Source organism: Gobius niger (assembly GCF_951799975.1).
Source record: "Gobius niger genome assembly, chromosome: 6".
NCBI lineage: Eukaryota > Metazoa > Chordata > Actinopteri > Gobiiformes > Gobiidae > Gobius > Gobius niger.
Window position 1 is genome coordinate 26602392 of NC_136857.1, and position 23338 is coordinate 26625729.

General features: G+C 40.7%; 2 protein-coding genes across 3 annotated transcripts; both read right to left on the bottom strand.

Moving 5' to 3' along the window:
- Window positions 1-2314: 2314 nt before the first annotated feature.
- LOC306964167 (uncharacterized protein) lies at window positions 2315-8208 on the bottom strand. Of its 2 annotated transcripts, none has more exons than XM_079558109.1 (6): window positions 8072-8208; window positions 5194-5223; window positions 4773-5087; window positions 4577-4696; window positions 3398-3460; window positions 2315-2609 (listed from the first exon to the last, which is right to left on the bottom strand). In XM_079558109.1, exons 1-6 carry the CDS (start codon window positions 8109-8111, stop codon window positions 2512-2514), a joined length of 666 nt encoding a protein of 221 aa, XP_079414235.1. In that variant the 5' UTR covers window positions 8112-8208; the 3' UTR covers window positions 2315-2511. The 2 variants fall into 2 exon arrangements, with proteins under 2 accessions (XP_079414235.1, XP_079414234.1); XM_079558108.1 differs by having other exon boundaries at window positions 4574-4696.
- Window positions 8209-14990: 6782 nt separating this feature from the next.
- Window positions 14991-23062, bottom strand: LOC306964145 (uncharacterized protein). Its single transcript, XM_079558064.1, has 6 exons — window positions 22926-23062; window positions 19158-19562; window positions 18931-19020; window positions 18052-18414; window positions 17856-17975; window positions 14991-15302 (listed from the first exon to the last, which is right to left on the bottom strand). The coding sequence occupies exons 1-6, from the start codon at window positions 22963-22965 to the stop codon at window positions 15175-15177; spliced, it is 1146 nt and encodes a 381-aa protein (XP_079414190.1). The 5' UTR covers window positions 22966-23062; the 3' UTR covers window positions 14991-15174.
- Between the last annotated feature and the right edge of the window lie 276 nt (window positions 23063-23338).

Below are 23338 nucleotides of genomic sequence, written 5' to 3' on the forward strand. Positions count from 1 at the left end.
TCAATCCATCATTCAGAAATGGAAAGAGTATAGCACCACTATGAACTTGCCAAGACACGGTCGTTCACATAAAATATTAGATCAAACAAGGAGGACACTGGTAAGAAATACACCCAAGTGCCCCAAGATAACTCTGGAGGAGCTGTGAAGTCCTGCCGCTGAGCTGGGGGAATCTGTACATGGGACAAGTATAAGTCGTATCTACACAAATCTGGCCTTCATGGATGAGTGGAAGAAGAAAGCCATTATTGAAAGGAGGCCATAAGAAATCCCGTTTGAAGTTTGCTAGAAGTCATATGGAGGACACAGCTCCATGTGGAAGAAGGAGCTTTGGTCAGATGAGACAAAAATTGAACTTTTTGGCCCAAATGCAAAACGTTATGTATGGCGCAAACCTAACCTAACCTATGTCAAATATACGGGGGGGGGGAGCATCATGCTGTGGGGCTGCTTTTCCTCAGCGGGGACTGGGGAGATTGTAAGAATAGTTGGGAAGATGGATGGAGCCAAATACAGGGACATTTTGGAGGAAAACCTGCTGGAGTCAGAAAGAGAACTGAGGCTGGGGCGGAGATTCACCTTCAGCAGGACAATGACCTTATACACAAAGATACATCTACAATGGAATGGTTCAATAAAAACATATTAATGTGTTAGAATGGCCCAGTCAAAGTCCTGACCTAAATCCTATTGAAAATCTGTGGAAAGATCTGAAAACTGCTGTTCACAAACGCTCTCCTCTAATGTGAAAGAGCTTGAGTTGTTTTGTAGAGAGGAATGGGCTAAAATGTCAGTCTCTATATGTGCAAATCTTGTAGAGTCAGACCCCAAAAGACTTGTGCTGTTATTGCAGCAAAAGGGGGTTCCACAAAGCATTCATTCATGCTGTATGAATACTTATGCAAGCCCCACTTTTCGGTTTTCTATTTTTTTTAAAAATAACAGAATCATGTATCATTTTGCTTTCACTTCACAGTTGTCTATTACTTGTGTGTGAACGTTCAGTATAAAAATTAAAATAAAATCTTCATATTTAGGGTTGTAAACATGACAAAATGTGTAAAAGTTCAAGGTGTATGAATACTTTCGAGAGGCACTGTATGTGTGCCTCCTGCCCCTATGGGGCACTGTGGTAGACCCTTTCTTGTAAGGACACACAGCTGAAGGCAGGAAATTGGCACCAGGTGTTGGAAGGTGCAGAGGCGATATGATGATATGATGATCTTAAAGAACCTCTGTACACCTTCAACCTATATAATGGCTATTAGCACAGAGCATTGAACCACTACATCTTGTTTAGTTTTTGAATAAGCTGTAAATGAGCTTTATTGCAGTTCAAAGCTCAATAAATCAGGCTCGTAGGTACAGTATTAGAACCATCTGAAAAAAGGGTGAGGAATAGTTAAGCCTTCAAAATATTAAAGGTGCACAATGCTCCATCTCCATCATTTGTACATATTTTACCATATTTTACTCAGTGGCTGTTTGAGTGGTCAGCATGGCGCCTTTACCTGCCATCACAGTGGTCTCTACAACGCTCCAGGATCAATTGTGTGGAAGGTTTTCACTGTTGACGGAGCCTCTCACTGGAAAATCAACAGAAACAATTGATCCCCGGAGTGTTGTAGAGACCACTGTGTTCGAAAGTAAAGGTGCCATGCTGACCACTCATACAGCCGTTGACTCACTACAAGGGCAAATACTCACAGATATCAACTTCTTTTTTACATCAAAAGTTGCATAATGCACCTTTAATACATTATGACCTTTTAATGACCCAGTGGTTACTTCGGTGGTTAGCTTGGCGACTTCGTTACCCATGTTGATGGCCTGTAGGACGCTCCACGATCAATTATTTAAGGTTTTCCCTGCCAATTGAACCATATCCATGGCTACATATGCATTCCATTCCTAAAACCTACCAGAAATCCTAAAAAAAAAAAAAAAAAAGTGTTATCCTGATACATCATAGGACCCCTTGGGATGGAAAGCAAAGTTGTCAAGCTAACCACCCATACAGCCGCTGGGTCACTGAACTGTCAAATGACCATATTTGGATTACAGCGTTATCTCGGTCGCCACCTTTCATGCTACACGTGGATACCAAACATGTCAATATCTGTGAGTGAATACGTGTAAGAAAGATAAGAAAAACTATAGCTCGCGACTCGACAGTACATCATAAAATAAGCATCACAAAGGGTTTGTTTGGTCTAATTTTTACACTGACATTAGAATTAAGGTGTTAAGGGAGAAAACTAGCTTAAACTTAAACTTAAACTAGCGTGTACAGCGTTATTCTATATGGCAAGTCACTTTTCTCCTCCTTATTAAAGACCATCACCACCAGGGGGCAGTGTCTGCGCTCAGCACACAGTATCATAGAGCTTCGGTGAGTCGATCTCGCTGTAGATTGGGTTGTTGTCGCTTGTGTCCAGAGGGAGATTCTGGTAAATGGGGTCTACTGGAGCTGGAAGGTTCTCATAGATTACCTGACAGGAAAGACATACATCAAAATGTTATGAAGTCTGCAGTGTTGAAGGGGAGGAGCAAAAAATAAAAGATTAAACTTGCCCAGGTGTCTTTAGAGGTGTCTACACTTTGGAGATCTATTTGGGAAAAAAAGAGAGGAAAGTTTCATTGCAGCAGTTTCAAAACTAGAGTTGTGTTGGTGTGAACACTACCATAAACATAAAGAAGCCAAAAAATGTGGATGGATTAAGGATTAGAGGAACAGGCCACCGTTTTTCCATACTGAGATATGTTCTTACCTGAGCTTAGACGAGTTCATACCTGTCTGAGCTTTGTGCGTGCCCGTGGAAGAGCTTGGTCGCTTCTAAGTTCAACTCGTTTGGTCCTATAGGAAAATACTGGGAGAGGCCAAATGCTAACAACATCTTTGGTTGTTTTGCGTGACTGAGCGCACGCATAAAGACCAGACAGTTACGCATCAACTTGTCTAAGCTCAGGTAATAACATATAAAAAAATTTAATGAAGAGATATCTGCGATATGAATTTGAAACCTTTGCTGAACATTACCGTTATAAATATGAGAGAGAAAAAATGGGCAAAATTGCCTCAAGTCTAAATAGTGGATAGACCCAGGTGTAAATTTATGGTTTTATTTTATTGACATATTAGCAACAAAGATTTTTTCAGAAGGGATTTTTGATCTTATTTAGTTTTTGAATAAGCTAGTCATAAGTGAAAGAATCTGTAAAAAGTCAGATTTCACCTAGCTTTTTTGGGGTTCAAAGCGGAATAAATCAGGCTTGGAATTAGATATAAAAAAATCGGTACTGAGTGTCTCACAGAAGGATAAGTAGCATATTTGAGTGACAGCGTCCTTCACAGGACACGTGGATGTAAAATCTGTCAATATGAGTGAATGAATACCTGTTTGAAAGACGGTTTTGTGAAGAGACGGAGCTGCTACTTCTGGGATATCTCCGCCTCGCTCTGTAACAAAACATCACAAAATAAGCATCGTACGGGGTAATTTTGTCATGTTATATTCTGACATGAAAACTAAGATGCAAAGCTGTGAAAAATCCCCAATCCTCCACTCATCCTGCTTTGGCTCCTCCCTTTTCCCTGTCGTTGCCCCTCCTTCGGCCTCCTCCTTGCCCCACCCCAAGTCCATAATTAGGGGAGCAACACAACTGCGCAGCCGTTGTTCTCCTGGAGCTGGCATGCCTGGTGGAGCCTCCAATCCTTCCCAAGTAGAGCATTGGTGGAAATAGGACAAACACCACTGCCCTGCTTCCCCACACTACGCTGCTTCCCCCCTCAGTCTCCACTGCACTTCTTCCCCTCATGGCCAACCATCCCTCCACCCTAATCAACCCATAACCCCCATCTATCCATAACTCCATCATACCTTTGGCAATAAACCATTTTAAACCTTTCTGCTGGCTGCTCTGAATTGTCTGTTGCATTGGTGCTTCACCTGGAACCAGAGTGTATACGAGGATTCACAGCTAGAGAAATTTTGCACAAGCTTTCACCTTTGGTAACGGCATGCAAACCAACAATGGCCCCATGGTGAACACGCTTTCAGCACAGATTGTCTCAAAACGGGTTTGGTGATGGATTGTGTACTTGCAGAGGATTTTTCCTAGGTCCATCTATTATCCAAAGGTTCCCAACCTTTTTTGTCTCACATATCTCTTGGTCTTTTCATTTACACAATAAGTACTCCCTACCATGAGGGTGCTACCAACTATTTCGAAGGTTATCAACTAGCCCATTTTCTTTTTATTAATAAAACGACTGTTGTTTTTAAGACAAACCTCAAACACTCTCATAAACCATAAACCAAACCTTATTTTTTAATAATATTCCGTTTCAACTTGAAATGATTCCAAGTACCCTGTATCACGTATCTCAATTTTTGAGAGAAGATGAGGAATGAGGATGAGGAAAAATAAAACATTGTTGTATAAAGTTAAACACTCTAAAAGCCCATGTTAAAATGCAGAATGAGAACGTAAACAAGGAAACTATTACCCGTCAGACATGCACAATTTTCATCTGATATTGCCTCAGCCTTGTAGCATCCTGTGTCCTCACCACGGTCTGGTTTCCTCTTTTTGTAGCACAGCAGAGCCAAAAGTCCTCCAGCCGTCAGCAGCAGCAGCAGCAGCGCCGGGATCAGGAGAAGCAGTGAAAGCTGCTGGTTACTCTCTGTCACAACTAACCCAACACAGTTTCATCAACACGAGTGTCAACATTGATACTTCAACTTTAAACATAAAGATGACCCCCATACCGATCTCAAACATAAAGGTGTTCCCAGAGCCTGCTTCCACCCCACAGATGTACTGGCCTGCATCGGCTTTGGAAACATTTGTGATGTCCACCGTCAAGAATTTCTCCCCGTATTTCAGGCTGAATGTCTTATATTCACTGTAATCTTGGTCCGTTATGATAAATGGTGCAAGGTCTTGTACTTGCTTGAGATACATAAGGGGTTGGAACTTTGAATGCAACGCCAAATACTCAAGAGGACATTCAACAGTGATGTCTTGTCCCTCCTGTGCGTAGACAACTTTCACAGGGGACGGTTTCTTAACGGTGGGAGTAGCTGAAATGAAGACAGGTATCAGAGATGTAAAAGTTACTAAAAATGAGTGATTTAAAAGTTTACCCAAAAGGGTTTTATGTGTTTATGTGTGAAATAACTGGCCCACCTTCTTCAGCTGAAACATGCAGGCTCCTCCCTGGTGCCGGAATTAAAAATCCCATTAAAATTCCCCATAGACAATTCCGAGGGAAAAAGAAAATCAAATCATTTCCTTGTAGTCAAGTACATTTCATTAGGCACCTTAATTCTAGGTTGTAAACATGACATTTATGAAAGAATAACAGACCATGTGCGCTGTTGTGCGCCAACACAAACCAGGAAGTCAGAGGCTAAATTAGCAAAGTGCTAGCATTGACAGCCCGCCCTTTTCATGTCAATCTTCACATGTCACGCAATGAACAGAAAATGTAGGCCTCGGTTTGTGAATGTGGGAAACATGTGCGCATCTCCTGATTGGTCAACAGAGTCACGTGATCACTGTCACAACAATGCAGTTCATGCTACTGCAGCTACTGCTACTACGAGCTTCAACTTGGCTATAGTTCTGTCAAAATGGAGATAAACGTCGACAACACAAAGATGCGGGACGTGTTTCTTTGGATTTAATAAGAAAATGGACCATCAGCCCCGAGGCGGAGGAGACAGCGGAGAGCGGAGAAAGAGAAGCTAACGGAGAAAAGAAGCTGGAAAGTTCGTCTCCAAACTCAAGTGCCGCGGTTAAACTCTGCTCGCGGTTGAAATGTAGCTGGAAAAGGTGCCTCTCGTGAACTTTCCGTGATAAAGTTGTGCTGTTTCGTGTGGGGCTGTGGCTATGGAATGAGTTATTTGTGCCGCTGTTTTGAAAGAGAAATAAACACGGAGGGGCTGCTGAGTATTTCTGTCTTTTTTTCACTCTGTCATTGGCCGCTGCTTCTGTGTGTTCGCTTTGGAGACGCTATGATCACTCACGTTTCTCCTGTGCGTCCACAATTGGGCATAAAAGTCGTGTAGTGTGTGCTGACCTTAAAGTATAAAGGTGAAAGTCATCATAGCTTGCATAGTATAGACCCAGCTCCCAACCCAACTTTGAGAATAGATTTGTGGCGATATTTTTGTTAACGCCTGATTAGAGTCTCACGTTAACGCACCACGTTAACGTCGATAACGGCCCACCACTAATTTTTAGCATCCATTTTTCTTAAGAAATGACATATTATGAGTTCAAAAGCACAACACTGGCTACTCTGCATTCACTCTGACACAGTTGCAGATAGATAAACTCCTCGACAATTGACAGGTGTGTTGTCCTTTTATTGACGTATCCCTCAATTACCGACAGTGACAGCACTTAGACTGTATTCTCATGTATTTGTCACATGTCTATGCAAAATCTGGCTAACATTCATCAAAACTTAAAACTATCAGATATAATCATCTTAGTTGATGATTATATCTGATATTATGATGTTCACAAATAATAACAAATATTGTTTTCAAGACTCATATTCAACATAAAATACTCACAAGCAATGCTTTCTGTAAAGCAACAACAAGCTCGGAAGTGGCTTCTGCTATCAGCCATATTTCAACATGTGCTGTTTACTAACTCTAATGCTGGTAACAAGTAAAGGAATAGGCCACTGTTTTTACATACCGAGATATGTTCCTAGCTTAGCTTAGATGAGTTCATTTGTACCTGTCTGTTCTTCACGCGTGCCCTGAGTCACGCAAACACAGCACAGCAGGCGTTAGCATTTAGCCTCTCCTCTATAGCTCCAAACGAGGTGAAGATAGAAGCGACCAAGCTTTTCCACGTTTTCCCTATTTTAATATGGGTACGCAGTAATATCTTTACTTTACTGTGCGGATGTTGAAGTACTCCTGGTATTATTACACCTTACAATATAGCTCCCCTTTTTATCCAGTTAGAAAATCCACATTGTTTGATTTTGTGTAATTAAACTTTATCATTTAACACTTCATGTAACCATATTTAAATAGGGAAAACATGGAAGAGCTTGGTAGATTCTATCTTCACCTCGTTTGGAGCTATAGAGGAGAGGCTAAATGCTAACGCCGTCTGTGCTGTGTTTACGTGACTGAGACTGAACTTGTCTAAGCTAAGGTAAGAACATAGCTAAAATGGTGGCCTATTCCTTTAAACATAACACTCATAACAACTAAAATGCCTCCTGCTGGTGGGAGGGAAAACTACTCCAACACACTGGCTAATAATCTATGTGCTAACTACCTACCATTTTGCGGATATTTTAAGTAAGAAAACACTCAATACACTATTGTATAATTAATTTCGGCGTATTTTCAAGTATTCACTATACTTGAAAATACGGCGAAATTATTTTATACATTTATAATGTTTTAGGCAAATCTTCAATCTAACCGTGTTCGTTTAACGTCCATAAATTGGCACAGCCCTGACTAGCTTGCATCATGCCATAAATCTCATAATATTTTAAATTTTTAGAAACATGAATGCTAAAATGAAATGAGAAATTTTTCATTGGAACCAGACACATGGCCGGACACTGTGTAAGTCATACATTTCATAACGGGGTCATTCAGGTCGTGCAGCTTTAAGAGCTTAACATATGTGCTCCCGTCTATAACCAATGGTTTATTATCAATGATCCAAAAGTCAATACGTGGGCTTGTGAGTGGAGGACAACGGCTGGCAATCAAACCATGGCGACAATCCAATCTGTGTTGATATGCATAAGTGTTCATTAGCATGTACTGTCCCGATAGATTTTCATTGTTTAGTTCTAGAGTATAATATTTCATTAAATAATTATTAAGTTTGGACAAAATAATGAACAAGAAAGTTTATCCAGTGTGTGACGAGTCTTATTTTTAGCTATGGTGTAATCTGACAAAACGACTAAAAGGTGTAAATTATGTAAACCCACTTTGAATCTTTATCTCTAAAAACATACACATGCGCTGTCCTTTGATGTTAATTCAATGAATAAATTTGTAATACTCACATATGATGGCCGTATAAAAGAGAAGCCCACGGCTTTTCATGTCGACTCCGGGACGGTGCACTCCTGAGTTTGAGGAGAAACTTCTGCAAAACGCTGCACTATAATGTTCTAACCGACAATATTGAGAAAGATATATTACTACACTCAGCCTGATAAATGTCAAATCTACACTCCTTTGCCTTTTCTCTCTGTATCAGTTAAAGGGATATTTCAGGTTTTCTTTTTCTTTGTTTTTATTATGCAATAAAAAAAAATAGCACAATGGCAGGGCAAACAGACAACTGGTCTACCATCCAAGTAATAGCCAAGAGTAAACAATGTCCCCTGTACAATATGGGGGAGGGGAAAGAAAACCAAAATGTACATTCCACATTCCATCTCCAGAAATCAGCAACATGCGACATCCTGAAATATCCCTTTAAGGCTCATGACAAGCTTGTAAAAGTGCCAAATAAAACAAGATATATGCTTATACAGAGTGACACTATTTTGTAAACTCATGAGCCCCTGAGACAAAGCTGTGTAAGGCGTATATAAAACATAGTCCATGCATATGTGACGCGGACTATAAAAGGGGTTCAGTTTCCTTTCTCCGCCCCACCCACCGCGCAGTACTATCGTCAAAATACTTGGATTGTGTAACGTTTCATGTAACTGTTTTTAAATAGAGAAAACGTGGAACAACTTGGTAGCTTCTAACTTCAACCCAGTTTGGAGCTATATCTATGCTTCAAGAGGCTAAATGCTGACAACATTTGTGTGACTGAGCGCACACACAAAGACCAGACAGTTACGCATCAACTCGTCTAAGCTCAGGTAAGAACATATATGTAAAAACAGTGGCCTGTTCCTTTAAGACCATCTACATCAAATCACAGCTTCTGGGTAAAACCAGTAAGTTTTAACTCGGAAATGGAAGCATTTCCTTTATTAGTATAAAGCTTTGTCATCATGTAATCATAATAAACACTGTTCATTAAAACAAAGTGTTTTCAACTGCGAGTGTTTGCAGTTTCTTTCACACACTGTAACGAAAACTTGGGTATAAAAATGAATTTTAACGAATAATCAGGCGTACGCTAGGAGATGGGCTGGTCCTGTGCACCATCTTGTGACAGTTTAGAGAGTTGCAGACGAGTCAAATGCCAACATTTGTTCAAAAGAAATATATTTTCAAACATTTTAGTGACTGTAGTAGAAATGTTAATTATTACACACGTTTTATTGTGCAATGAACAACAATTTGTTGAACTCTAGTAACCAGAGTTAAAAAGGTCTGTCCTCCATCTGAAATTACGTCATCACCTTCCGTCACATGTTGATGAGGATTCAAATGATTACATTACGGTACGATTAATTGTGATTAATCGTAACTTGTAGGCCAACGGTATGAGCGCCTTCTTTTTTTTATAGACTGATAACATTCTTGAACTCGCTGTTTTCTTTCAGAAAATCCTTCAATGTGTGGCAGTAGGATAACAGCTTTTGGGCTTCATCTTGCTTCGGGTACTCCCAGTTATTTTTTCCGGCCAACAATCTTCACCTAAAGCATGATAAAGCACATACATATTGAGTAGTTTTAAATGGACGTCCCTATGCACTGGATCAGGGCATCCAACACTGGACTGCACAACATAGCAATCATTAGTCATCGAACCACAGGTGACCCAATAATCTAAACATGACTATATTATACCTACATTTTAAGTCAGTCATTTTACAACGTCATTGAGCACTTTTATTAACAAAGCCAATAACACTTACTTTTCTTTAATTAGAGCTGACAGAGGGGATTCCACCAGATCCACGACAAAAGAATATCAAAATGCACACACAAAAACACACTTTAAATTTGGATACCAATTCAGTACAGCTTTGAGGTACAAAAATGACGGAATCAAAATCTTTGCGCAAACCTTCACCTTTGATGTCTGAAAATTGCTCCAAACATAGTTAAGTTCTGCCACCATGCACGATCCATTATAATATCACCTAGATAACGCTTTTATTGTATAATAGCGAATCATCCAGGGACTGATCTTAAAAAAAAAATGCTATGGTTTCAGTTGACCACGATGGATCGAGTCAATGGATTGATCAAAAAAAGAAAAAACCACACATAACATAACGCAACAACCAACTCCAACATCCTCTATGCATCCTTCGCCCCTGTGCAGTCATATCCGCTTTGCGTGTACAAAAATAAAATGATGTGGCTACAAAATTCCTTCTAACATGGACAATGTACTAGTTGGCGGTAAAGCGACCGCCAGGGTGCCAACTGCAAAATAACTAAACGAGAAAAAGAAGAATATTATGAAGTCACTTCATGGCTGTCACTTTCACTTCATTACTGTCACTTCATGGCTGCATGAACAGGACCAACAGTAGTCGCTTGTTGCATGTTTAAATATACTATATATATACTAAATATACTATACTATATAACAAGAGTGCCACAGTGGTTGACGCAAATGCTGCTCCAGAAGGCCACGTTACAGCTCTAGGTGTTAAACAGTCATTCTTAGCGGTGACTGGAAAGCCAACTTGTTTGTGACATGAGGCCACCATTGTCCATAGGCACTACTGTCACTTCAGTAGCCTATAAAAATGGTCCAGTGTTTAACTTTTTTACGTGAAATACTGGACCACTGCTACTGGAGTGATGCATTAGAGTATTCAGATTACGTTTACAGAGTAACATGTAAAGTAGCAAATTAGTTTTACATTTGCAGATAATCTAGTGATAGTTTCTTTTTCAAACCAGTAGCAGCGTTAGTTTGGGTCCTAATCTCTTCCTTGTCCCATTCCTTCCGCTGCTGCTCAGACTGACACGTCCCGTCAGTGCTCGTGAGCATGCGCAGATTGTGTCCTCCAAAACTTCACATCAAGTCAGCAACATGGCAGAGTTTTCGCAGGTAAATGCAATCCAGGAAACAATAAAAGGGGATTAAATATATAAAAGTAAACATTTAAAAGATTATTTTCCCCATATTGATCGACCTCGATTTTCGATTTGATTATTTTTGTTTTAAAGAGGGGTATTGTGCTTTCTTCAATCACATAGCACCAGTCTATAGCACACTACAACGATGACGAAACCTTCTGTTGGTCTGTAAATGCAGTAAATTAAAATAACTGCCTTGTATAAAATTGCTCTCTCAAAATGGCAGTAGCGAATGTCTTGAAATAGGCCTCTGTCTCTTTAAGAACCTCTGACCCTTTCGGACACGCCCCCTCCACACGCTGTCTGTGGCATCAGTGGGGAGGGGGTTCTCCTGAGGAGCAGTGGTTGGTTACTCGGCTGGTGATGAAAGCTCGGAGGCGTCTCCAGGAGGTGGGGGCGTTCCTAGGAGGACTCAGGCAAACCTGTCCCTAAAATGGCTGCCATCAGAGTTTTTACAGATTACTCAAAAATACGTGAATGTGCCAAGGCAACAGTTCAGGCATGTTTTTAATGAGGGAATGACATAATAACATGATGTAAAGCTTGAAAAAGTCGATTTTGCATAATACCCCCCCTTTAAAGAAAACAAAAAATGTGGCCTTTCCTGAGGGCTGTTTCATAAAGCTGGCTTACTCTATAAACTAGGCTTATTTGGCCAAGTCTGGCTTATTGTGTTGTCTTTTCGGTTTCATAAACTAGGATCATTCTGAGTCTGGCTTTGTTGCTATGGAAATATAGTCAGAGAACTTAGCCTGGTCCGGACCAGGCTAAGAGCAGACTGAGCACGAGCTATGTTTCTTCTTCGTGGAATCTTCTTCGACTGCTTAACGGCGGATGCGAACTGTCCTAGTGCATTACCGCCACCCTCCAGATAGATTGTGGCTGCGTCTGAAACCATCAAATTGTAGCCTCTAAGCACTAACACAAGCAACTAACTCCTTAACTCCTTAACCTTAACCGACTGTTAGATCTCTATGCAGTTAGTGAACTAGAGCTTCAGCAGGATTTTGAACAATCCGTCCGTCCTTAAACTGGGGAAAGGGAAGTGACATCACCAACAGCTGTTTTTCTTCTTCTTTAAAGTTATTGGTGGAGTGCAGGCCAAACAAAAGTGCATATCGCCCCCTACTGTATAGTGTCCAACAACAACATAGTGTCCAAACAAAGACATTTAAAAATAAATCCAAATGATCCATACATTTCCCTTTAGTGTTATTTTATCTCAACAGCTGTTTCTTAAAGCTACAGCAGCAAATGATCCATGTGGCTTAAGTTTCTACTAAATGAAAACAAAAGCATTTAATCCGTTTACTGAGTTTCCTCTTTAACACTGACATGTGACTGAGCTGTGGGGACGACAACATGGATTTTTGTCACTTTTATAAAGTTTGGCTTGTGCAGAATCTTATTATTATTATATTATTATTAAATGTGCACCTGTCAATCAACAGTGGTTGCGCATGAATCACTCCAGGGTGGGGGCGAGGGGGGTGGGGGGCTTGGCGCAGTGGCTTATGGGATGGTACATAGCTCCTAATCACCGGTTAGTTAGCACCAGAGGTCCCTATGCTAAAGTGGCCATGATAGTTAGCATTGAGGCTCCTTTTCCTAACTACTTCCTGACAGACCAATTCGGAAGCTTCTTGTCATGGCGGATGCTGACGCACATCCGGTTTGGCGTAAGAGCTCTTAGCAATCTGCTCGTTTCGGACGCAGCACAAGTCTGATCATCAGTATAACTTACATCCTTAAAAATACTGCAGCCTGCAAGCTACAGGAAAAGAAAAAGAAACAAAAAAAACCAATTACCTCTATATTCTATCAATAAGTCCAGTGTGCTTTAAAAATTCAAACAAATATGTTATTACCCTCTGCTCTGAAGTCTCTATTTTCCTTTTAATTAAATCTCTTTCTCTATTAAATGTTCTACACATCATAACCACATACTCCACTTTTTCTGGCACATTGCACCTCTCGCAGTTTTCTGAATTATGTTTTCCTATTAGATGCCATGTTTTGTTTAGCCCGGTGTGCCCTATTCTCATTCTTGTTAAGATTACCTCATCTCTCCGGCATCTTCGTACCTGGCGACCCTGCCCAACCTCAGGATTTATATTGTGATAACCCCTCCCTTTCTCTCCACTATCCCATTCCTCCTGCCACAACTTTTTAACATATTTTTTAATCAGTGACATGGCCTCTGCTTTTGACACTTTACACTGGACAGACACATCAGCTGCTTTCTCCAACACCAATGGGCACTGTAAATGACACAAGCAGGGTGTTAGCGCCATCATCTGGACAAAATGTATGTTGGCCTCAAAAATGTGAAAAACATGACATCACAAAATCAATTACTTTATGCAATAAATTATAAATATTCACCAACATGGTCTTTGTCGCTCATCTGGTAAATACAAAGTTGTGTGACATTAATGACTTTATGTGTCATCAAAAAGCTTGTCTTATAAAAGGAACCTCATCCCACAGGCCCCACCCTCATGACCTGTGTACTGTGTCGACAGTGTTTTCTTTTTTTCCATCATGTGATTAAATTCCTGGAAAAAACCCAAAAGTTTTTAAATTCATGGGCGCCAATTAATGTTCTTCCCAGTTGGTGCCCAGTCTAAAAAATGAAAAAAAATGAAAAAAAGTGGCCATGATTTCTCAGTGAACTCTGTGATGGTTAGTGTGGTCTGCTTATGTACATGGCAAGTGCTAATAAGTTGAACCTGTCTTGAATTAGTGACATTAGCCAAGCTCCGTGTCCCACGGGTGAAACCCAGTAATCGCAGCTTGAATTATTGTGCCTAACGTAAGTCAGGATTTGGAGCCGGAGCCGAGCTTTACTGAGCGAGTTTTATGAAACAGCTCCCTGGACTTACAGGTAAACAGATGCTGCGGCCAAACTGAAAACTGCAGCTAACTCAAAACAAGCTCCACACTTCTAGCATCACAGTATAACATTCCTTCACCTGCCCACGCAAAACATACACATCTGCAAAGGAGATGCGTAAAAGTGAAATGTTTGAAGAATGTCAGAAGCGAGAATTGGTGCATGGCTTGGCTTCAGAGCCTAACAAGGCCACGACTTACAGAGTCCAGGTCCTGTTTTCTTTGTGCCCAGTGTTTCCCTGGGATTGACCTGACAGGCACTGCAGTATACGAGCGATTGTGATGTCGTCACATCCGTTGGCTGTGGTAGGCATTTTACATTTTCATATTTGATAAACATTTTATTAAAATCCTATGATCAGCAAAAACAATGTCCAAAAACAGGGCATTGCTTCTCTAATAATAATCTGTATCTGTTCAGCTCAGGAAGAACTTGTTTGTGTCTAAAGTCAATGTAATCTAGACATTATAATTTATTATGCTATAAATGTATATTGATTTGAATATTGGGTAGGCACTAATAAGCATTTTGAGCATCCACAACTGTATGAATTTTGAAAGTCAAAATTACTAAACGGGGCATTTATAACCTCGTCTACTCCAAAACTAGCGTTTGAAAATCTGGCGCAGTTTCGGACAGACTCAAACTGTTTACATATAGTGAATGAAGCTAAGCTTTTATTCGTAGACAGTTCATACTCATTATTGTTGCCTATTGCTGTAATTTGTCCACATGTAAAAGCTCAGAAGAGAATGTTCGTGCTACTATTGAATACTTTCAATAGTATGTTTGCGTGAGATGCTTTTTTGACGACTAAGTTTGAGAAATGGAGCATTCCGTGTCATAAAAAATATCAACAAATGAAAGCTTTATATAGATGTTTATTATTGGTACTGGATGACTACTCATAATAAAGTAGCGCAGTAATGTGTTCCAGAGGAGATTTGTAAATGAATATGTGTGGGAAAGACAAGGGAGCACAACGCTATTGCAGTTAAAAACTATAGCTTGTGACTTGACAAAATGTCATCAAATAAACATGGCAACGGGTTAGTTTGGTCTATTTTTCACTCTGACTAAGATGTCAAGGGAGAAAACCTCCTCCTTTAGTAAAGACCATCACCACCAGGGGGCAGTGCTCAGCACACAGCGTCATAGAGCTGTGGTGAGTCGAGCGAGATGTAGACTTGGTTGTTGTCTCTTGTATCCAGAGAGAGACTCTGGTAAGTGGAGTCTGTCGGCCTGTGTGCTGGAAGGTTCTCATACATTACAACCTGACAGGAAAGACATACATAAAAATTTTATGAAGTCTGCAGTAATAAAGGGGAGGGGGAAAAAAGATATTAAACTTGCCCCGGTGTCTCTAGAGGTGTCTGCACTTTGGGGATCTATTTGGGAAAAAAGAGAAATGTTTCATTACAGCAATTTCAAAACTGGACAAATGTTGGATCCTACTTTGTGCCTGTTAATGTTTTTTGTAACAAATATGGACAGGAAGTCTTTGCCCTATGGCTGGCCAAAAACATTCCATGCAGAGCCTATGAAATAACATCAAAGTGACCTTTGAAATGTGTTAATCAAGAGTTGTACTCTCTTTGTGTGCTTGTTTTTCTTCACCTTCTGAGCAAGCACTGAATAAGGAAGCTAGACACCACCCACTATCAATATAAAATGATTTATTATTATTATTATTATTATTATTATTATTATTATTATTAGTAGTAGTAGTAGTAGTAGTAGTAGTAGTAGTAGTAGTAGTAGTAGTAGTAGTAGTAGTAGTAGTAGTAGTAGTAGTTTTTCTGTTGCTGCTTCAAAGCTGTGGAACATGTTGCCTATAGAGATTAGACAGGCTCAGTCTCTGCCTGTGTTCAAATCCCTCTTGAAAACGCATCTTTTCTCGCAGGCTTTAAATCACTTTAGATTTCCTACAGTATGTTGTTTGCATCACTGGATTTGTCTTTGTCTTCTACTTTTGGTTGTTTGCTGTTTTTTCATCACTTTCTTGTTGCATTTTTGTTTATCATCACGTTTGTTGGGTTTAGTCTGGTTTTCGTCGCTACTATGATGCTTTTTGAAGCTTTTAGATTTGGGTAGGCTAATGCCAAACTGGACAAAATGCGCTCGGCTCAGGTGGGGGTTAAGAGGATAAACGCTCTTTCTTTGAAAAAAAAAAATCAGTTTCAACTTCAAATGATTCCAAGTAACCTCTTTTAAGCGCTCACGTATCCCAATGGGAAAAAGAATCCACTAACATAAGAAAATGACTTTTAACTGCTTCAGATATTGGAATTCTTGAGAGAGGATGAGAACACAAAAACATTGTTGTATGAAGTTAAAATACTCTAAAAGCCGCTGTTAAAATGCAGAAGGAGAACGCAAACAAGGAAACTATTACTCATCAGACATGCACAATTTTCATCAGATATTGCCTCAGCCTTGCGCCATCCGGGGTCGGCCCGTCATTCCGACAATCCTCCATTGCGACACACCGCCAAATCAACCTTTTTTCTATTCCAACAATTGTTTTGAGCGTTTAGTTTGTAAACTCCACTATCCTTACGGTTAGGGCTACGGTAAGGTTAGAGTTAGTTTGTAAACACCACTATCCTTAACGGGGCTAGATGCAAGTTTGCCATTTTATACTCACTACTGCCACCTCAGTTCATACGTGTAACTGCACCTTCTATATTAAGCTTGTGCATGACGGCACTTCAGACCCGAATTGACACCTTTCTGAGTGACAGTGCAGGATTTTAGAGGCTGTTGTGGTGAACAGGTCTGAGCTCATTCTACACGTCAGGACATGGCTGGAACATGTAGGGGGAGGAAAATACATAATTTTAACATTTTTAAACTCTATTCACCTTCTCGGCACTTCCGTTGTACAGACACTTCCGGTCGAGCGCGAAGCCCGTTCATTTAAACGGAGAACGAGGAAAAAATATTCTCCGCTCAAATCTGATATTTAGTATTTTGTGTAAAATGGCCAATGTTCATTTGCACCAACATGTCAACACTGCACCGTTTCTCTGCGCGGCCGAAAAACAGCTTTGTTTTCGTGTAGTGACTGATTTAATGTGGACTTCTCCAGCTCCATGTTAACAGATAGGAGTAAATGGGCGGGCACAATTCATAGCGGCGCCCACGCGAACGTCCGGAATCAGGTAAGGTCACTAAGGGGGGTTGGGGTTAGTTTGTGAACTCCACTATCCTTAAAGCAGTACCAAGTAACTCTTCCCCCTAGAGGCCATAAGCGCAACTGCAGGTGTCGTAGCAAGTTACGATTTTTTTAACTTATGAATTGTCTTGGAGAGTAAATACTACGCTGACAGGAGAGGCAAAGGGAGAGAGGGATATTGTGCATCCAATTATACAATGGAAATATTTTTCTTCACTCAAACTTGGCTGTAAATACCGTTTAAAGTGACGTTAGCCCACAGTTAGCTTTGCCCGTTAGCATGTTAGCTTCTTCTTCGTGATTCCATTAGTGTGTATTGCTTGCTCCGGACCGGTGGCAGTCAAGTTGCAAACACGGTTTTCTGGCCAGAGACACCAGGGGGAGATGAAAGACCCTCCAATCATCCCATAAACACTTGTATTACCCCCACAGGGACTACGAAAAGGATTTATTAAGGTAAATAAGTTACTTAGTATGGCTTTAAGGTTAGGGTTAGTTTGTAAACTCAACTGTCCTTAAGGTTAGGGCTAAGGTAAGGTTAGGGTTAGTTTGTAAACTCAACTATCCTCAAAGTTAGGATTAGTTCTAGTTGGCCCACTTATTTTTGATAATTATCTTGTGTGTCGGAATGGCAGGACGTTGCACAAAAGATAAAAGCGTCATCACTCCGACAAAGGGGGAAAAAAATGTCCGACAATTAGACCTCAATCTTGGAGTAAGGGGGTTTCGTAATGGCGGGGTGTAACCTTTCCTGTGTCCTCACCATGATTTGGTTTCCTCCTTTTGTAGCACATCAGAGCCAAAAGTCCTCCAGCCGTCAGAAGCAACAGCAGCGCCGGGATCACGAGAAGCAGTAAAAGCCGCCGGTTACTCTCTGTCACAACTAACCCAACACAGTTTCATCAACATGAATGTCAACATTGATTCTTGGATTTTAAACATAAAGATGACCTTCCTACCGATCTCAAACATCAAGGAGGAGGTGTTCCCAGAGCGTGCTTCCACCCCACAGATGTACTGTCCCGCATCGGCTTTGGAAACATTCGCAATGACCACCGTCAAGAATTTCTCCCCATACTTCAAGCTGAATCTCTGATGTTCAGCGTAATATTGTTGTGTAATGATAGTTGTCGAACTTTGTACTTGCTGGAGATACAAAAGGGGTTGGAAGACGAGAAAACACTGGCCTTTGTCTCGGAAACATTCGTTCGGTGGCAGTGTGAACGCCAAATATTCAAGAGGACATTCAACGGTGATGTCTTGTCCCTCCTCTGCGTGGACAACTTTCGCAAGAGTAGAAGGTTTCTTAACGGTGGGAGAAGCTGTGATAAAGACAGATAGCAGAGATGTGAAGGTTTTAATGTGTGAAGTAATTGGCCCACCTTCTTCAGCTGAACCCTGCAAGCTCCTCCCTAGTGCAAGAACAAAGCTCCACAATCCCACCCCCTCCTGGTCCCGTGTCAGGGTCCGACATAAAAAATCCCATGTATTGTTAGCCTCGACTTTTTGAAAAAGTCAACTATTTAGAATTTAAAGCTGATAGCTGATTAGCTGGTGTCATGATGTTAAACTCTTAACAGTTGACTTTTTCGAAAAGTCAATGCTAAAAATACATTGTCGGACCCCGACACGTGATCGGGAGTGGGTGGGACGGTTGAGCTCTATTAATCTCATCAAAAGTCCCCATAGACAATTTCAGAGAAATACTTCCTTGTAGATTAAATTTCATTTGGCACTTTTCTCCATGCCCCAGCTTTTGGACAACACGGTTTAGATAGGATAGTCTACGATCTGTATATTTTACTACACGTTTCACATTGATCAGTGTGTATACATACCTGAACGGATGCTTGAAGGCTGGAGTTTGGCGGACTCTTTGGCGGCCCTCAGGCTAATATCAAAATCTTTGTCTTTAGGACCTATTATTGCTAAAAAGAGACAATATTGGTCCACAGTAATATAATAAATATCAACATTTGGCTGCTTTCTTCATAAACAAGTTGTTAAAGGTAGGTAGATATTATAAATACATTTTATTTGTAGAAAATGAAGGCTAAATACCAACCAATCACTGATAGATTGAAATGACAGTTAATGTGCAGACCCCACGGTGCACGCAGACCACAGGTGTAGAGGCCAGCGTCCGTGGAAGTCAGACGTTCAATGGTCACCATCAGAGTTCTTGAAATGCTGCCCTTCGTGTACACAATGTGGTATTTTCCATCGTTGTATACATCCGTGTGATTCTCAAACAAGGGCTTTTGACACTCGTCACGGCACAGGTACATGAGCGGCTTACGATAGGCCAGACAAGCAATCTCATCTGAGATGCAACCAGGTGGGGTTTCCAGGGCTGTAGCAACATCATACACGCAATCCACTATGATGTCCTCACCTTCTATACCACTGACTGGTCTAGTGGCTGTGTCATTGGCCTGTGCCAGGCCAAGAGGAAGAACAAAGCGTGTCCCTACATGCAACAAAGGGAACAATTTAGTCCACACCGCAGTAACATATCTTGCAAAAGTCTTACAAAGCAGTTGTGTACTAAAGTTGTATACACAAACACGGATCCATGTACAGGTGATTACTGTGTATCGTCATTGTAAAAGGCGCACACACTGGTAACTCACTGCGCGCGTCAACTGTTCAGAACACATTCAGGAAAAAGGACACAAATCATCTCAATTTGGAGCAACATAACCATGTCTATTACTTCATAAAGAAACAAGTGAAACACAAACACCCGAGAAGAGGAGGGAAAGCTTTATGTCAAGCAGCAGCTGTGGTTTGAAATGCCTTTTCCGATCCCAGGCATTCGGATCAGAGGAATTATACGTTTCAATAAACCTATGAAAACACAGATGGGGACGCAATAAAGAACGCACTGGATTACAAACATGTTTTAAACAGGATTTTGTCATGACAAGGCTGGACAGACAGGTGCCGCACACTCCAAATCACACATAGTGAAATAATATCCGGGAGAGGAAGGAGGGAGGAAAGCGGCGATGTTTGCGTGTCCGAGAAAGGTAGTAAAACTATTCCACTATCACCAAATCAGAAGCAAAGAATCGGGGAAAAATTTCTTTTTTTTTTACATATACACTGCGTTCCAAATGATTATGCAAATGTCATTTTTCTAAGATTTCTAAATTGTCAACTCAAATGAGAGTCAGCATAATTTTCAGGTCTTTAACTGGTCGAGGATCATTTAAATGTGGTGGAAAAAATTTCCTAGTGATAACAGTATTTTTTTCAAAAATAAATATAGTATATACCTCAAAATCCACTGTTCCAAATTATTATGCAACTCATCTCTTCAGGACATTTTAAAGCTTGTAATTAACGGAAAATGGTAATTTGTTGTATTTGTAGCATTAGGAGGTCATATTTACTGAAAACAAAAGCTATTTCAATCAAAAAAGTATTAACAGGTCAAGTTAAATTTTACCATAGGAGCCCTTGTGTGATAGCAGCTTCAAAATTCTTAAATCCATTAAACTTGTGAGTTTTTGGACAGTTTCTGCTTGGATTTCTTTGCAGGATGTTAGAATAACCTCCCAGAGCTGCTGTTTGGATGAAAACTGCCTCCCACCCTCATAGAAGTTTTTTTTTTTTGAGGCTCTAAAGCAATGGTTCTTAACCTGGGTTCGATTGAACCCCAGGGATTTGGTGAGTCAGTCTCAGGGGTTCGGCGGAGGTCAAGACAATTACCCGACTCGTATGATTCGTGATGACACGCCCTGCTTGAAGGGTTCGGTGAAAGCGCATATGAAACGGGTGGGGTTCAGTGCCTCCAACAAGGTTAAGAACCACTGCTCTAAAGGTTCTCAATAGGGTTAAGGTCAGCTTCAATTAACAGTTTAGGGGAGGCCTGGAAAGAAGGTTTATGCACGACTGCAGCCTCTGGAGGGTCCTACACCTTGATGTTCGGGAGACTCCAGAGGCACCAGCAGCTTCAAATACCTGTCTGCTGCTTTGCAGCATCTGTTCTCTTAATCTGATGTGTTGACAACTAATCATCCCAGGTCTCTGAGATTAATGTCAGTGATTCGTAGAGCCCTGAGACACGATGCCATCCATGAGTTTCATTTTTTTTTTATTTTTTTTTTACCTTTTTGACACAAAAATACAATTTGCATAATTATTTGGAACGCAGTGTATATATTTTTTATTTAGAGCAGTGATTCCTGAAGTGAGCCCATGCAAGCGACTAAATGCAAGCTCTGCTTTTCAAGCGACCAAATTTAAGCGGTAGCGCGATTCGCCCGGTTAGGCGAATCGCCCAGGGAAGTCCCTTTGAGCGAGGGACTTCCCTGGGTACACACCTGATAGACACACATGTAACAATGTCAACTTTATTTTTATAGTGCATTCAACACAACACTAGGTGCCCAAAGTGCTTCGACTAAACGACTGTATGTAAAGATAAGACACATAGTAAAAAAGACACAGAGTAAAATCAAAATGCAGCTCAACTTGAATCAAATGCCAACCCAAACAGATGCGTTTTAAGGAAAGTTTAAAAGTTTCTAAGGTCAGAGCAATTCTAATGTTTGGGGGAGGCTGTTCCAGAGTCCAGGAGCTGCCAGTCAGAACGCCCTATCTCCTCACATGTTTAAACGGGATCTGGGCCAATTCAAGAGCAGCTAATTCACAGACCTCTATGATCTGACCTGTGTGAAGTAAGTAGGAAGGTAGATTGGTTTAGTTGTGTTGCGCTTTACAAGTTTCTCAAAGCGCAACACTGTCGTCATTATTCATTCACTCCATACTCAGTGGTGGCAAGCTACTGTTGTAGCCACAGCTGTCCTGGGGTAGACTGACGGAAGTGAGGCAGTCTGTGCCATCGCCCCCTCTGACCACCACCAACCACTCACTCACTACATTCACCCAGGCTTCCTGGTCTTCTCAAACAGTCTGCCATCCAAGTACCGACCAGGCTCTTCCTGCTTAGCTTCTTTCTTTGTTATTGCACAAAATGAGCGCTTGTGCACACTCAGTTTTTGGATTCATGATCGTTGATTGGTTATTGGCCGGTTTATTATCAGGAGGTCGTGAGTTCGAGTCAGATGATGGTCTATGATGGTTTAGTTGTTTGACTTGACATCCACTGGTAAAAAAAACAAAAATATGCCTGATGCCCTATTATTGTCACAAGCACTATCTTTTATTAAATCTTGGTCACTGACTTTGTTTTTAGATGGTTATCACTGACACTACTCATTAATTATCATTCATTTGTTTCTATTCTCATCATCCGATGCAGTTTTCCTCTTTCTAAATTATCACTCTCAGCTGGTTAAACAGCTCAATCCTGACAATTTGGTTCACATTTCTGAATGAGAATAAATGAGCTCTGTCAGTTTTGAGGTTGTTTTTTTCAGGCTCACTGCGGCAATGCTTTTTCACCACCAGATGACGCCAATTTGTGTGACACACACTTTGAGATATCATCTACCCATCAGTCCTAGAGTATAATATTTAATTAAATAATAGTGAAGTTTGGAAAAAATATGAAAAAGAAATCAGTTTATCCAGTGTGTCCGAGTCTTATTAGTCCAATGGTTCCCAAACATATGTAACTTTCCAATGAATTTACTCCAGTAGCTGTTAAAAAGTAGTGAATGAAGTAACCAGGTACTTTGTCCGTTACTCAGTTTTTTATTCATGATATTAAATAAATCCTGATTTATGCTTTAGCGATGGTGTAATCTGACTAAACGACTATAAATTATTTAAACCTATTCTGAATCTTTATCTCCAAATACATACACATGTGCTGTTTGTTGTTAATTCAATGTCAGGAATTTCAATTTGTAATACTCACATATGACGGCCGTATAAAAGAGAAGCCCACAGCTTTTCATGTCGACTCCGGGACGGTGCACTCCTGAGGTTGAGGAGAAACTTCTGCAAATCTCTGCACTATAATGTACCAACCGACAATATTGAGAAAGATATATTACTACACTCAGCCTGATAAATGCAACAATGGGGTTTGAAAATCTACACTCCTGGGCCCTTGATCTCCGTATCCGTTTAAAGGAATAGGCCACCGTTTTTACACATTGAGATATGTTCTTAACTTGTACGAGTTCATGTATAACTGTCTGGTCTTCGTGCGCTCAGTCACGCAAATGTTGTTAGCATTTAGCCTTAGGTATAGCTCCAAACTGGGGTGAGTTAGAAGCTACCAAGCTGTTCCACGTTTTCTTGGGAGCTATATGGCCTATTCCTTTA

Bases quoted from the DNA above. Each gene is read 5' to 3' on its own strand.
- LOC306964167 (XM_079558108.1), bottom strand. From the start codon at position 8,111: ATGAAAAGCCGTGGGCTTCTCTTTTATACGGCCATCATAT. The intron at 3,461-4,573 runs GTGAGGACACAG...GTTTTGTTACAG, and splicing joins AAAGAGGAAACCAGACCGTG to AGCGAGGCGGAGATATCCCA. The intron at 2,610-3,397 runs GTATTCATTCAC...TTTCCCAAATAG, and splicing joins CAAAACCGTCTTTCAAACAG to ATCTCCAAAGTGTAGACACC.
- LOC306964145 (XM_079558064.1), bottom strand. From the start codon at position 22,965: ATGAAAAGCTGTGGGCTTCTCTTTTATACGGCCGTCATAT. The intron at 19,563-22,925 runs GTGAGTATTACA...TGTTGCATGTAG, and splicing joins CTTTTATACGGCCGTCATAT to GGACACGCTTTGTTCTTCCT. The intron at 18,415-18,930 runs GTATGTATACAC...TCTTTATCACAG, and splicing joins GCCTTCAAGCATCCGTTCAG to CTTCTCCCACCGTTAAGAAA.